Source organism: Oryx dammah, unplaced genomic scaffold (assembly GCF_014754425.2).
Source record: "Oryx dammah isolate SB20612 unplaced genomic scaffold, SCBI_Odam_1.1 HiC_scaffold_13, whole genome shotgun sequence".
Classification (NCBI taxonomy): Eukaryota; Metazoa; Chordata; class Mammalia; order Artiodactyla; family Bovidae; genus Oryx; species Oryx dammah.
Genome location: NW_024070197.1, coordinates 8,842,245 through 8,855,217, shown reverse-complemented (window position 1 = coordinate 8,855,217; position 12,973 = coordinate 8,842,245). Strand labels below are relative to the sequence as shown.

Genomic DNA, 12,973 nt, shown 5'->3' with positions numbered 1-12,973 from the left:
AGAGGCCCGAAGGCGCGTGTAGGGGGGTCTGAAGGTGGAGGCTGAAGTCAGGCTTTTGGTGGCCCCCCCTCAGCTGCCCCGAGGACCATGGAGTCAGACAAGGGCCCGTTGTTCGGGGCCTGGCACCGCCTGGCGGAGGTTGGGGGGTGGCTACCAGCCTCGTCTGCTGTGTCTGGGGGACTCAGGCACTGCTTGCTGTCTGTCTGTCAGCCTCTGAGTCTGTGTGTCTGCTGCTCCGGGTCTCACTGTCTGAGTCTCCGGGTCTTGCACCCTCACCAGCCCTCCCCATCTCTGAGTCCATGGCGCCCAGCTGGTCTGCCTCTGTCTCAGTCCCTGTCCCCTGCTGTCTCTGGGTCTCCCTCTGCACACATCTCTCTGCCTTTCTCCCCATCTCCTCCATCTGGCTCTCAGCCCCTGTTTCTGGTGGTGTCTCTGGGAGGCAGGAACCCTGACCCCAGCCCCGGGTACCCGGGATCAGGGCCCGGGGCGGTGTTGCTGAGCTCAGAGGCAGAGGGGTGAGAAAGGAAAGGAGGCGAGAGGAGTTGGAAAGGTGAGGATAGACACAGCTTTATTCAGCAGAAATCGCAGCAGAGGCCCCAGGGTGGCTCCATCCGGGGCGCTGGAGAGGGGAGGTCAGAGAGAGAGGAGAGAGAGTTGGGGAGAGGGCAGGAGAGATGGAGAGAGACGAAGAGAAGCGAGGAGAGAGAGTCAGACAGACAAGGGGAGACGGGAGAGGGATGGGCAGAAGGGTCGGAGATGCAGAGAGAGGTGCAGAGAGAAGGGCTGGGCGGGGGACAGAGAGAGAGAAAGCGAGAGAGCGGGGAAAGCCACAGAGACAGAGAAGTGGAAAGAAAGAGACAGGGCGGGCACTTCCCTGGTGGTCCAGGGGCTAAGACTCCGGGATCCCACTGCAGGGTGTGCCGGCTGGATTCCTGGTCAGGGAACTGAGAACCCGCCTGCTGCGCGGTGCAAAGGGAGAGAGAGAGATGAAGAGAGAGGAGAGAGCCGTGGGAAGACAAAGCCCAGAGAGATGACGGGGGGAGAGAGAAAGAGAGAAGGACAGAGGTGGAGTCGGGGACGGGATGAGGAGAAATAGTAGTGGGGGCGGGGGTCCGAGATGCGAAGAGACGGAGAAAGGCAGAGGGAGAGAGACGGGCGCCGCAGGGAGAGAGGAGAGAGCCGGAGAGAGAGGCAGCGCCGAGAGGATGGGACGCGGGGAGGCAGGAAGGAGCGCGGCCCCTCTCACCTGGCATCGCCGGCGGCCGCCCCGCCCCGGCCCGACCGCGATTTAAGGGGCGCCCTGGGGGGCGGGGCCGCACCCCCCCACGGCCTTATCTGGCCAGACCCGGGCTCAGAGAGCTAAATCGGGCCTCAGCTGTCGGCACCCGGCTCTCGGGGGGCGGGGGGGAGGGGTGCGGGACAGCTGTCACCTCCCCCTGCACCTGCCGCCCCCTCCCCCTCCTGCAGCCCCGGGGCACTGAGACTCCCGGTGGGTCTGCCTGGGCCGCCCGTAACGGGCCATCGGGGATCCCCAGGGGCACCCCACCACCACTTGAAGCTCTGGGACCAGCGTGGCTGGGCATCCTGGGACAAGGAACAGGCTTGTGAGAAGCGCAGGAGAGCGGTGAGGGGGGGTTGCAGGGTCAGCAGGTGGGGGCCAGAGAGGCTGTGTGGGGTTGTCCTGCATCCACCCAAAGGGGCAAACAGTAGGCTCTCAACACGTGCACCGGCCCAGCCTGCTGGTGCTCTAGCCTGTGCAGAGCAGGAGGGGTGAGCACTTGAGGTGGGGCTGGGAGTAGGAGGAGGGTGGCTACCCGGACCCCTATGCCCCTACCCATGCCCACCCCCCAGGGTCCCACCCCCCAGGGTCCCACCCCCCCTGCCCTGAAGGCTCGCGCTCCTCAGACCATATTAGGCCACCACGAAGAAGGCACCTGGGGAGATCACTCAGGCCCAGGAATAGAAACACTCAGGGAGCCCCGCCAGGCTGTCTGGGGCCTGACAGGACAGGAGACAGGCACGGTGTCGGGGTGGGGATTGGGTCGCAGAGGGCCCAGGGAGACAGACAGACAGACAGACAGAGGCTGAGAGAGGTACACCCGGAAAGAGCGCCCAAGACAGGGGCACCAAGCAGGGGCCAGATCAGAGACTGGAGGAGGAGTGTGGGGGCCCGGGGGTCACCCCCAGAGTTGGGGTGTCCTGGGAGCCCGGCAGTTTTCCTGCATGTGCTGCTTGACCGCGTTTTATATTTATACATTTGGCTGCTCCAGGTCTCACCTGTGGTATATGAACTCTTAGTTGCTACATGTGGGATACAGTTCCCAACTGGGGAGACCAGGGATTGAACCTTGACCCCACCCCCACCCCTCCACCCCACTACATACCCCCACTGGCATTGGGAGCCTGGAGTCAGCCACTGGACCACCAGGGAGGTTCCTTGTGCAGCTTGACTTTTCACTTTTACTAGTTGCCCTTTGACCTCTGAAGCCTTGGGAGCCAGAATCCGAGTCTCCCCATCACCACGGGCCATTGCATCCTGCCAGTATTTGCTCCCCGCATTCCTCCTTGTGTCCCTCCACCCCCTTGGATGAATCTACTGCATGGGTGGAGCGCAGCCTGAGGCAGGGGCGGGAGACACCCTGAGTTGGGGCCCTGCCTGCCTCTCCCTGCCCACAGCCTCTCTGTGCCTCTGGGTCCCCCATTTCTGCTTGGCACCTAGTGAGGTGCCCCACGTTTGCCTCCTTCTTGTGCTTATGCTCACGCCTCCTGGGTCAGGCCCATGACCCCTAGAGCCATCTCCTGAGTCCCTGACCCTGGTCCTCTTCTGACGTCACCCAGCCTGTTATACCCCTTGCATCCCATCGAGGGCAATGTGCCCCCCGCAGCTGCTCTACCCCAGGGTCCTGTCTGTTGGGGTGGCCCCATGGTCCCTTAGGGCCAGACCCCGGGGTCCCTCCTTCCCTGCCCGCTCCCTCACCCCCACAGCGTGCCTTGACCCTCTTGTCAGTTCTTTTCTGCCCTCAGGGTCCTGGCTCAGCCTCATCTCCTCCCACGGGGACCCTCAGCCTCCTCCTGGGCCTCCAGCCTGCCCCCATGTGGCCCCAGAGAGGTCTTTCTGTATCCAGGACTGATCTGCCCAAACCCTGCTCACAGCCTCGCCCTGGGTCAGGTCCAACTGCTCTTGGAGGCTCTATGGGCAGTGGGCCTGCCAGGATCTACCCTTATCTCTAATCACCTCCTCCGATAGATACAGGAGAAATCTCCCTTAACATTCCAGGTCTCCTTGGGAGCTGTTTCTAATTCTGGAATGGCCCTTTCCCACTGGCTCCCTGGAGAGGGCCCCCCCAGCCTCCTAGAGCCAGCCTTGCCCAAGACCCCTCAGCTCAATCAGTTAAGAATCTGCCCGCAATGATGGAGACCCAGGTTCAATCCCTGGGCTGGGGAGATCCCCTCGCGGAGGATCCGGCAACCCACTCTAGTATTCTTGCCTGGAGAATTCTAGGGACGGAGGAGCCCTGCGGGCTGCAGTCCATGGGACATGACTAACACTTTCATTTTCACACTTCCAGCTCCTAGAGGCTACCTGTTTCCTGGCTTGTGACCCCCTCTTGTCTTCAGACACCCCCAGCCCCCCACCCCGAGCGTCCCATATAGCATCTTCATCACCTGTCTTTCTCTGAGTCTCCTCTCGTGTCTCTTCCTTTTTTTTTTTTTTTTTAAATTTTTGGCTGCACTGCACCGTGTATGGAATCTTAGTTCCCCAACTAGGTACTGAACCTCCTCCAAACCTGCAGTGGAAATGCAGAGTCTTAACCATACTTCACCACCACGAGGGAAGCCCCACTGCCTCCTTCACTTTTAAGGACGCTTGGGATTATATTGGGCTGACCCAGACCACGCAGGACAATTTCCCACCTTTGAGGTCAGCGGATTAGCCAGACTCACAGGTTCCTGGATAAGGTCTTTTGGGGCCACGACTGCCAGTTGGTGGACAAGCTGGGCGTTGAGAAGTCAACCCTCGCCTTCTCCGTGGGGCTCATCTCCCAGTACACTCTGGCCTGCACCGATTTGTTTCTTCCTAGTCTCCCCCTTGCGCCTTCAGAGGGCAAGGATTTGCATTGCTTTTCCCCTGTGCGTCCCCGCCCCACCCCCATGAGGAACCCGAGGCCCTGAGAGGTGAGTGTGTCGCAGGAGGTAGCCTAACCCGGTTAGGTCTCTCTGATAAACTGAAGGAGAGGGGTCCCCGTGAGACACGGGCCAGACTGGGAGCAAATTACTGGGTTTATTGAGGCAGCAGCAGCAGGAGGCCGGGCAGGGGGCGGGGCGTACGGGGCAGGGGGCGGGGCCTCCGCTGGGTCCACGAAGTGTCCTGCCCCAGCCCTGGTGCTTGCTCGGAAGGCTGATGTGGTCGTGGGAGCCGCTCCGGACGGGCAGCCGTGGGCCCCTCCTCCTGGGGTCAGTCTGCCTGCAGCCAGGAGCCCTGCTCCTCCACCTCCTTGGTTACCACCAGCAGCACCTCACACAAGCCCTGAGCCAGTGCGGCCGCCAGGAAGGCCCTGTGCCCAGACGTGGAGGGGGATGAGGCCTGGCGGAGGTTGGGTGGGGAGAGGGGAACAGGCCGCCTCCCCGTGGCCCCTCACCTGACGCCATCCTCGTCGCCCAGCACCTCGGGCGCCTGCAGCTTGGAGTCCAGGTTGTAGTAGACACCGTCCACCTGGCGCAGGGCCACCCAGTGCCGCCGGCGCAGGGGCAGGGACAGCAGCCCCAGCGAGACCGGCGAGGGAAGGTTCAGGATCAGCCCCAGCACCCGGGGCAGCGCCAGCTGGGACAGGGGCCTGCGGGCGGGTAGGGGACGCTGCCGTCAGAGCCCCGACCCTGGGCTGGTGCCTGCTGTATGTGGGGCCCGGGCTGGTAGCGGCGGTGGGAACCCCAGCCCACCAAGGGACTCACCTCCATCAGCCCACCCTTTGCTTCCTTCCACTTACCTGCTGCCCACCCACCCAGACCTCCCAGTCAGCCACCCACCCAACATCACCCTTCACCCTCATCTGCCTGACCATTCGTTACCCACGCATCATGCACCCACCCAGCCAAGCCCCAAGCACCACCTGCCCAACAACTCTTCCATCCACTCCTGACGCATCTACTGCTGATTCTACCCATCATCCATCCATTATGCACCACCCACCCATCCAAGCCTCCTAGCCATAGAACAGTCACCCACCATCCACGTTCTTCCCTGACCCACTCATCCACCCACTGATGCAATCAACCCGCAGCCAGCCAGCCAGCAGCCCAACATCTCCTTCACCACCCACCCAACTCTTCATCTGCTCTTTCCATTCGTCCATCCAGCCAACCATCTTGGATGTTTGGTACCCACTGCCTATCAAGTGAGGGCTTCCCAGGTGGCTCAGGGGTAAAGAGTCCACCTGCCAATGCAGGGGACACGAGAGATGTGGGTTCAATCCCTGGGTTGGCCTGGAGCAGGAAATGGTGAACCACTCCATTACTCTTGCCTGGAACATTCCATGAACAGAGGAGCCTGGCGGGCTACAGTCCATGGGGTCGCAGAGTTGGACACGGCTGACTGAGCACGTCACACATATCAACGATCCATCCTTTATCTTTCATTCACTCAACCACCCATCCATTCATATATCCCATCACCCATCCTACCCATTCACCATCCACTTACCCATCAATCTGCCAATCATCCATCCATCGGTTCACACCCTGACCATCCCTCTACCACCTCCCGAGCCCTCAGTGGGCCAGCTCCCCGTTATCCATCGCTGCAAACCCTCCACCCACCTGCCCCTACCTTCCTCCTTCCCATTCACCCGTCCCCTCCCTCTGCTTCGTCCCCCACCGGCCACCATCCCACCGCACCCACCGCGCCCAGCTCAGCATGCCTGACGCAGCATTATGGCCCGCACCTCCTTCGGTCCCACCACACAGCAGCCAGGCCCTGCCCCTGCAGGGCAGCCATGATCACGTTGACGTCATAGTTGCCGGTGCCCAGGAGGCTGCGATGGGGGTTCAGCCGGGAGTCTGGGGCCAACCTGAGTGGGAGGTGATCAGGGCCTCCTGAGTTGGGGGTTCCTGAGAAGGCGTCCCCCTCCCTCACAGAGCCAAAGCGTCCCAGGGTCCGTGAGTCATCCAGCCATGGATTCTTCCCTCTCTTCAACCCTTGCCGACTCATCACCCCCAGCCATGTTCCTCCTGTCCCCCAACACTCTCGTCCTGTCCTCAGCGAAGTAGGCCCTGTCCCCCACCCACAGCTCTGCTCAGACCTTGCCCTCCTCCTCCTGGACCCTCACCAGCTTCCAATCTCACCCCTCCTGGGGGCTCCTTCTACACACAGCACTGCCCCTGCCCCAGCCATCCCTGGCACCCCTGTCACCCCAGGAGAGAACCCCAGCCCCCGGCTGTCCCTGGCAGGATCTGGGCCCTGCTGGCTTCCTGGCTCCATGCCCCCCCATTCCTTGCAGCCACCTGACCCAGCGCATCTCCTATGCTCCTGCCCCCCCCCCCTCGCCCCCGCCTTCTCTCCAGCTGTCCCCCAGCCCACTTGTCTCTGGGCCCCGCCTCCTTGAGACAAAGGCAACTTTGTTCTGTCTCCGGGCCTTTGGGGGGCAAGGCAGGGGGAGGGGCCGGAGAGGGGGAAAGTTGTGTATTCTTCCTCTGTGTATCTGTTTCCCTGGCTTCCCTTAGGGCAGGGGCTCACAGCGGACTCATCTCTGAGTCTCCAGCAAGGCCGAGCCATGAAAGAGTTGATTGATTCCTGTTCTGAATGATGGGAGGGGGTGAATACATTCTAAAATAATCAGTCTGAGGGCCTGGGACTGGCCTGAGGATGGCAGGGGTGGAGGCATGGGAGGGCTGTGAGCAAGAGATGGGGAGAAAGGGTCATCTGGGGGCGTAGGATCACATGGGGGACTGAGTGGAGGGGAGAGACTGGAGGCTGAGGAGAGGGTCCAGAAGGCAGTGGGGCCAGAGAGGAGCAGCTCAGGCAGAGAGATAACAAAGAAGTGATGTTTGAAATCCTGAATAGTGAGGCGGCACACTCCAGGCTGCCAAGAAGAGAGAGCCGTGCCAGGCAGAAAGAACAGCCTGTGCAAAGGCCCAGAGGCACCATGTGGGGCTCATTCAGAGACTAGAGGGAATTTGTCTGGAAGCAAGCAGTGAGATATGAAGCTGCAGAGGCGGGTGGGGAGCACAGCACACAGGGTTTTGGTTATCAGGCTGGGTGCGGAGCCCGGGGCTTCTGCCAGGGGTGCTGGGGGAGCCCTGGGAGTCGGGGAGGGCAGGTGCAGTGCGGGAGCCCTGTGTAGCCGGGACTGAAGGAGATAAACCAGAAGCTGGGAGGTGGGAAGAGAGTGAGGATGAGGGCCCAGGTAAAAGGCTGAGGCCTGGTCAGGGGCTGAGGTCAGCGGGGTGAGCAGACGCCTGGGTAACATCTAGGTTTCTGAGTCCCAGAGTCCAGCAGGGCAGGGGATGAGGCAGCAGAAAGCCGCACGGCTCTGCCCCGGGCCTTGCTTTGCTCCGAGACCCAGGTGGGTGTCCCCGCCTCCGTGAGCCCTGCTTCTCCAGGGGTTGGGGTGGGTGATGGTCACCTCTTGCAGATCTCATCGGCAGCCTCCTGGCTGAAGAGCTGCTGCTGCAGGACGTTGTTGAGGGCATGCACGGCACAGAGCTCCAGGCGTTGCCGTTCGTGGTACACGGAGGGCGGGCTTGGCTGAGCTCCTGGGGCCTGGGACATGCCGTCCTCGGCTCCTGCTTGGAGGGGTAGGGGGAGAAGGTGCTTAGGAGTCTGGGATCTGGAAGCCCAACCTGCCAGCAGGCCCTCGGGGGCACCGTCACTGAGTGGGGGCTCGGGCAGCCTGAGGGGCCCCTGACTCTGGCGATCTCCTGGCAACAGAGTACCTCCATTCCCTATTTCTAGGAAAAAAGCTCTCTCTTCTCTCGCTTAGCAACAGAGGACCACTCCCCCCGCCCCGGCCCCCGCCACATCCCTAAGTGAATGGGTCCCTGTGGTGGTCACCTAGCAACAGAGAACTCCCCTCCCCTGTCCCTAGGTAACAGGCCTACTCTCTGGTTACCTAGCAACAGAGGAGCCTCCTCGTCCCCCTCCTCGCCCCCTACTAGGTAACCAGGCTCTCCTCTGGTTACTTAGCAATAGAAGAAGCCTCCTCCCCGTCTCTAGGTAACAGGGTCTCTTCTGGTCGCCTAGCAACAGAAGGCTCCCCCCCTGTCACCAACCAACAGAGTTCTCTCCTCCTGTCACCTGGCAACAGGGCCCTCTCCCCGGACACCGAGTAACAGAGCTGTCTCCCCGACCTGTACCCCAACCATGGCGCTCGCCCGCTCCGCTGCCTGGAAATGCCCCTCACCCCGCCTGCCTCTCTGTTCCCCCAAACCGGGGGCTCCCGCATCCCCCCGGGCGGCGGCTCCGGGCTCCGAGAGCGCAGGGCGGGCGGCACCGCGCTGACTGGGCAGGTGGGGTGGACTACAGCTCCCGGCGGCCTCCGCGAGCCGGACTACGATTCCCGGCGACTCCGGCGAGAGCGAGAGCTCCTCACGGAACGTCCGGGCAGCGTGGCCCGGAAGTCCGCTGTCGCCCCGAGAAGCCGGGACTACAACTTCCGTCGGCCCTTCGAGGAGTCCCGGAAATGTGCCCTAAATCGGTCCTCTCCTTCTCACAGTTCCACCCCTCCTGCTGCTCGGAAGCTTCTGGGAAAAGTAGTGAGGAGGCTCTCGCGATAGCTTCGAGGGGTGTTACTTCCCTGTACGTCCGTTCCCTGGGCTGGCGTCATGCCTAGCGTGACGACGCAGCGTGACGTCACGGAAGGGAAAGTGATTAGACACCAGACCACGCAGGGAGAAGAGCGTCCAATGTTTACTGAGACCAGAGGGATGTCTGGGGACACTGAGGCCAGGGCAGCAGTGGGTCGGTGGTGGTGGGAGGTAAATAATGAGATGAGGATGTCCTCTTGGAAAGGGGGAGGCTTCTCAGCAGAGATGGATCCCCGGCTTGGAGGGGAGCTGGCAGCAGCCTGCGGGGGAGATACGGGGAATGAAAGGCTAAGACAGACAGATGAGGAGAGACAGACACCTGGAAGAAGGAACAGACCACCGTGGGGACGGAGAAAGACTTAAGAGGGAGGGACTGAGACTCAGAGGGGAACAGAGACCCAGAGAGGGGGCCAAAACCTAGAGGAAGAGGGACAGACACCTGGCGCGTGGAAAGACTCACATATGTGCTAGAGTCCCCGAGAGACAGGGACACAGAGGCTGGGAGAGGAGACTTGGAGAGAGAGATCTATAAAGACAACGTCGTGGAGAAGAAGGTTAAGGAGACTCAGAAATAAAGATCAGTCGACAGAGACGGAATTAGAACTGCAGACTCAGACAGCCTGAGACTCAAGTTCCGCCTGGGGCTTGCGGAGAGGGGCTGCTAGTGCCCATGAGGAGCCTGGCCGTACCCACGAGGCTGCGCCAGAAGGTGGTGACGGTGGCAGAGCCGGTGACAGCGCCTGGCTCTGCGGGGTTCTCTCTGTGTGTGTGCACAGCAAAGCGTCGGCCTGTGGGGCCCGGGGGTCCGCTCAGCTCCACATCCACCACGTGCACGTTCTTGAGGCTAGGGCAAGCAGGGTGGTCAGTCTAGCTGGCCTGGCCCCAGCCCAGACCCCTACTCAGCTCCGCTCACCTGAAATCAGCCACAAGCACCCCGATCACACGGTCGAAGCCCAGGCTGGGGGCGGCCAGGGCAGCGGTCGCCATGGTGTTGGAGTTTCGGGGGGCGTGGGGGCAGAGCCCGCGAACAGGGCCTTCATAGAGCACAGCGCGAGGCCCCGTGCTGCGCATCGTAGCCAGGGGTCCCTCGAGCCGGAAGCCATCGGGGTGTGTGGCCATGGTGACACGGAGGCTCTGGTAGTGAGAGCTGGGGTCAGGGAGCCTGAGTGTGCCTGTTGGCCGCCTCTCATTCCCAGGGAGTGCAGCGGGCCCTCACCTGGAGGCCCCGGGCTTCGTCCAACCTGGTGACGTCCTCCGCGCCCCACAGGGCCCCCCGGGCCACGAACACGGCGTGGCCCCAGCGATGTGAGGCTTCCAGGAGCTGCCGCTCTGTGGCCTGGTCAGCCAGGGCTGAGGGGGACCCCACCTGGGGCAGATGAAGCGGGGAGCTGAGGTCAGGAGACGGATCCCACTTTAGGGTGGGGTGGCGTCAAGGCGGAAGAGGCGGGGCTCACCAGGAGATTGGCGTAGCGCAGGATTTCTGCCCCAGATTCCTGGATTATTTTGGGATGGGCCACTTCCACCACAACGTCAGGGTGCCTGGGAGACGGGAGAGAGGCGGGGAAGGCCTCGAAGAGGTATTGGACCTCCCCCTGCTCCCAAGGTTCCCTGAGTCTGTGGAGGTCTGTCATGTTTCACTCTGGCCTGGGAGGGGAAAGAGGATGGAGGCTTGTCCTGTTTCATGTTTGGGCGAGCGAGGACCAGAGAGGGTAAGGACCTTGCCTGAGAGCACACAGCACCTAAAGGAGGCCCGAATAAGAGTTTCAGAGAGTCCTGCTCTCTCATGGCGAGGTCACTGACCTCTCCCCGAGAGCAGCAAGGTTCTGGAGCTGGAGAGAAGGGGGTACGCTCCCTGCCATACGTCCTGCGTCACGGTTCCAGACAAAAACAAGTTCTAGGCCCAGTTCTGGTCCCTGAGTCAGCAAGTGGGAGACCAAGGACTGTCCTGGGGAGAAGCAAAGAGACTGAGAGAGGGGGCACATGTACCCAGAGAGAGGGGGACAGGGCCTCAGGGAGAGGGGACAGAGACTCAGAGAGAGGGGGACAGGGACCCAGAGAGGAGGACAAGGACCCCGGGGGGGACACAAAAACCGGGTGGGGGGCAGAGAATCAGGAGTCGGAGGACAGAGACCCTGAGGGGCCGGAGCCCCACAGTGGGGAGTGGAACACGCTTAGGCAGAATCAGCCAGGCCACAGATCAAGACAGAGATGAAAGGAATGTTGGTGGAGGACACAGGCTTTTGAGGCTCCAGAAAGGGCCCTGGGGGAGAGGCCCCGGACAGTCAAGGACTCACCGAGGCGGCCGTAGCCCACTATCCCCACTTTCCTTGGGACCCTGTCGAGGGCCATGCCCTTGAATTCAGTGGTCTGCGTCTGAGCTCTGCTGCCTGCTGCCCCTCTCACGCCACACAGGAGGTTTGGGCAGCGGCTGATCTTTGGACTCTGACCCTCAGTCCTCTCCCGAACCTTCCCCCTTCCCTGCGGTGGCCCAGAGGCGGGGGTGAGGGAGTGCTGCTTTGGGGGAGAAGGAGGATGGTGGGCAAGATGGTTTGGGGTTCTAGGACCCTGCGTTATGCCCCCCCCCCCCAGTCTAGCCTGTTCTTTCTCTGCATCACATCCTCCTGTCTTCCTGCTGATGTGGAAAATTTCCTCTGCAGTCCCCCGCCCCCCTTTCTGGCCGGCCAGGTTGTCATGGAAACTGCATCCTGCTTGGGTTGGGGGTAGAGAGGGTTGGGAGCAGGGGAGAGGAGATGGTGACGCTGGACTCTGGGCTCTGTCTGTCCCCTTGCTTCTGCATTTCCAGTCCCCATCTTTGCCCCACCCCAGCCACCACCGGTGCCTTGGCACCCGGGTTTCTTGTCAATGTTCCTCCTCAGCATTTTCCTCCCCTGGTTCTCGTTCTCTGTTTCCATCTCGTCTCTCTCTCTCTCCCATCGCTGTCTCTCCACCTTTTCCTGGATCTCCATCCCTTCAGCTCCCACTCCTGCCTCCTCTGGGCTGGCTACCATTCTGTCCCCAGCTAGGCTAGGCCCTCATCTCCCGCAAAGTCCGAGGGAGGCCTGGCCTGGTCATGCCCACTTCCCCACAAGGCAGCAGGAGCTGGAGTTGCGTTCATCTTAACCTCAGTGACCCCCCCCACAACGTCCCCCAGCTCCCATGGAAGGGGTCCATTCCCGCAGCCTCTCTCCAGATCTGCCTCCCACCAGTCTGCTCATTCTTCTGGTTACATTGACTTCTCACCTTTTATCCTCCCTGCCCCCAGCCAGGATGCCAGCTTATATCCTCACTCCCATGCCCGCCCCTCTCTCGCCACCTCCCATGGCCAAGGAGGAACCTGCGAGGCCTGGGGAGGCTCCTAGTGACCCCCCACCATGAGCCCCCACCACCGCGCCTCGAGGGTGCCTGGCATCGGAAATGGCGGAGGCTGCGGCACTCTCAGCTCCCTGCCCCCAACCACCACCTGGTACCCGCTGCAGCGCTGCCATAGCAACCAGGATGGGGGGGCGCCTGAAAGAGGACGAGAGAGAAAGAGAGCCTGAAAGGGGGAGCGAGGGAGCCAGGCGTCGTTCCAGAGGAGAGTACCCAGCAGACAGGCCAGACAAACAGGGCCGGGGACCCCAGACACGTTGCAGCAGAGGCGGCTGCCACGGGTGATAAGGGAAGAATTTGCTCTAAGAGCTCCAGGTGGGGGAGAGATAAGATTCTATGGCTCAAAAACAGGCAGGGAGGAGGCGGAGGGCCAGGAGCATGGACCCAGTCCAGGCCCTCTGGGAGCACACAGGGCCTGGGTGGGGTCCTGGGGGCTTCCAGCCCTCCTCACACCTCACTTGCAGTTGTGGACGCCACGGGGCCCAGCTGTCCTGTGCATGCACCAGGCCTGCCCTGTTCGCGGACCAGGGTGGGCGCAGGGGAGAAAGGTGGCTGAGACCCGAGCCGCTGCTGGGGCCGAGCCCCGTGTGTGCGCAGCAATGTCTGCCCGGAGCAGTGCCTCATCCTGCTTCCACTGGCCTCTGCTCGTCTTCACAGCATGCAAAACTGCCCTGGGGGACCTCTGGAGGTTGAAACGCTGGCACCTTGGCCTCCTCCAGCCCCACCAGCATCTGCCCGCTGGCCTGGCCAACCTCTGTCATTTGCTCCCACTGGCTGGCTCGTCTCTCTGAGGACTCTGTGTGCG

At 62.1% G+C, this 12,973-nt stretch overlaps 2 protein-coding genes across 3 annotated transcripts; both read right to left on the bottom strand.

The window, feature by feature from the left end:
* Positions 1-3,485: 3,485 nt before the first annotated feature.
* JOSD2 (Josephin domain containing 2) lies at positions 3,486-8,793 on the bottom strand. 2 transcript variants are annotated; one of them, XM_040252196.1, is made up of 5 exons: positions 8,397-8,793; positions 7,620-7,782; positions 5,940-6,065; positions 4,641-4,835; positions 3,486-4,556 (listed from the first exon to the last, which is right to left on the bottom strand). In XM_040252196.1, the coding sequence occupies exons 2-5, from the start codon at positions 7,763-7,765 to the stop codon at positions 4,457-4,459; spliced, it is 567 nt and encodes a 188-aa protein (XP_040108130.1). In that variant the 5' UTR covers positions 7,766-7,782; positions 8,397-8,793; the 3' UTR covers positions 3,486-4,456. The 2 variants fall into 2 exon arrangements, with proteins under 2 accessions (XP_040108130.1, XP_040108129.1); XM_040252195.1 differs by having other exon boundaries at positions 7,620-7,779.
* Positions 8,794-8,887: 94 nt separating this feature from the next.
* ASPDH (aspartate dehydrogenase domain containing) lies at positions 8,888-11,366 on the bottom strand. The gene is made up of 7 exons (XM_040252162.1): positions 11,094-11,366; positions 10,600-10,744; positions 10,254-10,338; positions 10,016-10,165; positions 9,713-9,933; positions 9,489-9,643; positions 8,888-9,059 (listed from the first exon to the last, which is right to left on the bottom strand). Exons 1-7 carry the CDS (start codon positions 11,146-11,148, stop codon positions 9,016-9,018), a joined length of 855 nt encoding a protein of 284 aa, XP_040108096.1. The 5' UTR covers positions 11,149-11,366; the 3' UTR covers positions 8,888-9,015.
* Positions 11,367-12,973: the final 1,607 nt, after the last annotated feature.

Coding starts and splice junctions, on each gene's coding strand:
- ASPDH (XM_040252162.1), bottom strand. CDS start 11,148: ATGGCCCTCGACAGGGTCCCAAGGAAAGTGGGGATAGTGGGCTACGGC. Junction 10,339..10,599: donor CTTGCTGCTCTCGGGGAGAG/GTCAGTGACCTC, acceptor CCCGTCTCCCAG/GCACCCTGACGTTGTGGTGG. Junction 10,166..10,253: donor TGCGCTACGCCAATCTCCTG/GTGAGCCCCGCC, acceptor CATCTGCCCCAG/GTGGGGTCCCCCTCAGCCCT.
- JOSD2 (XM_040252196.1), bottom strand. CDS start 7,765: ATGTCCCAGGCCCCAGGAGCTCAGCCAAGCCCGCCCTCCGTGTACCAC. Junction 6,066..7,619: donor GCCGATGAGATCTGCAAGAG/GTGACCATCACC, acceptor CCTCCCACTCAG/GTTGGCCCCAGACTCCCGGC. Junction 4,836..5,939: donor GTGTGGTGGGACCGAAGGAG/GTGCGGGCCATA, acceptor ACCCGCCCGCAG/GCCCCTGTCCCAGCTGGCGC.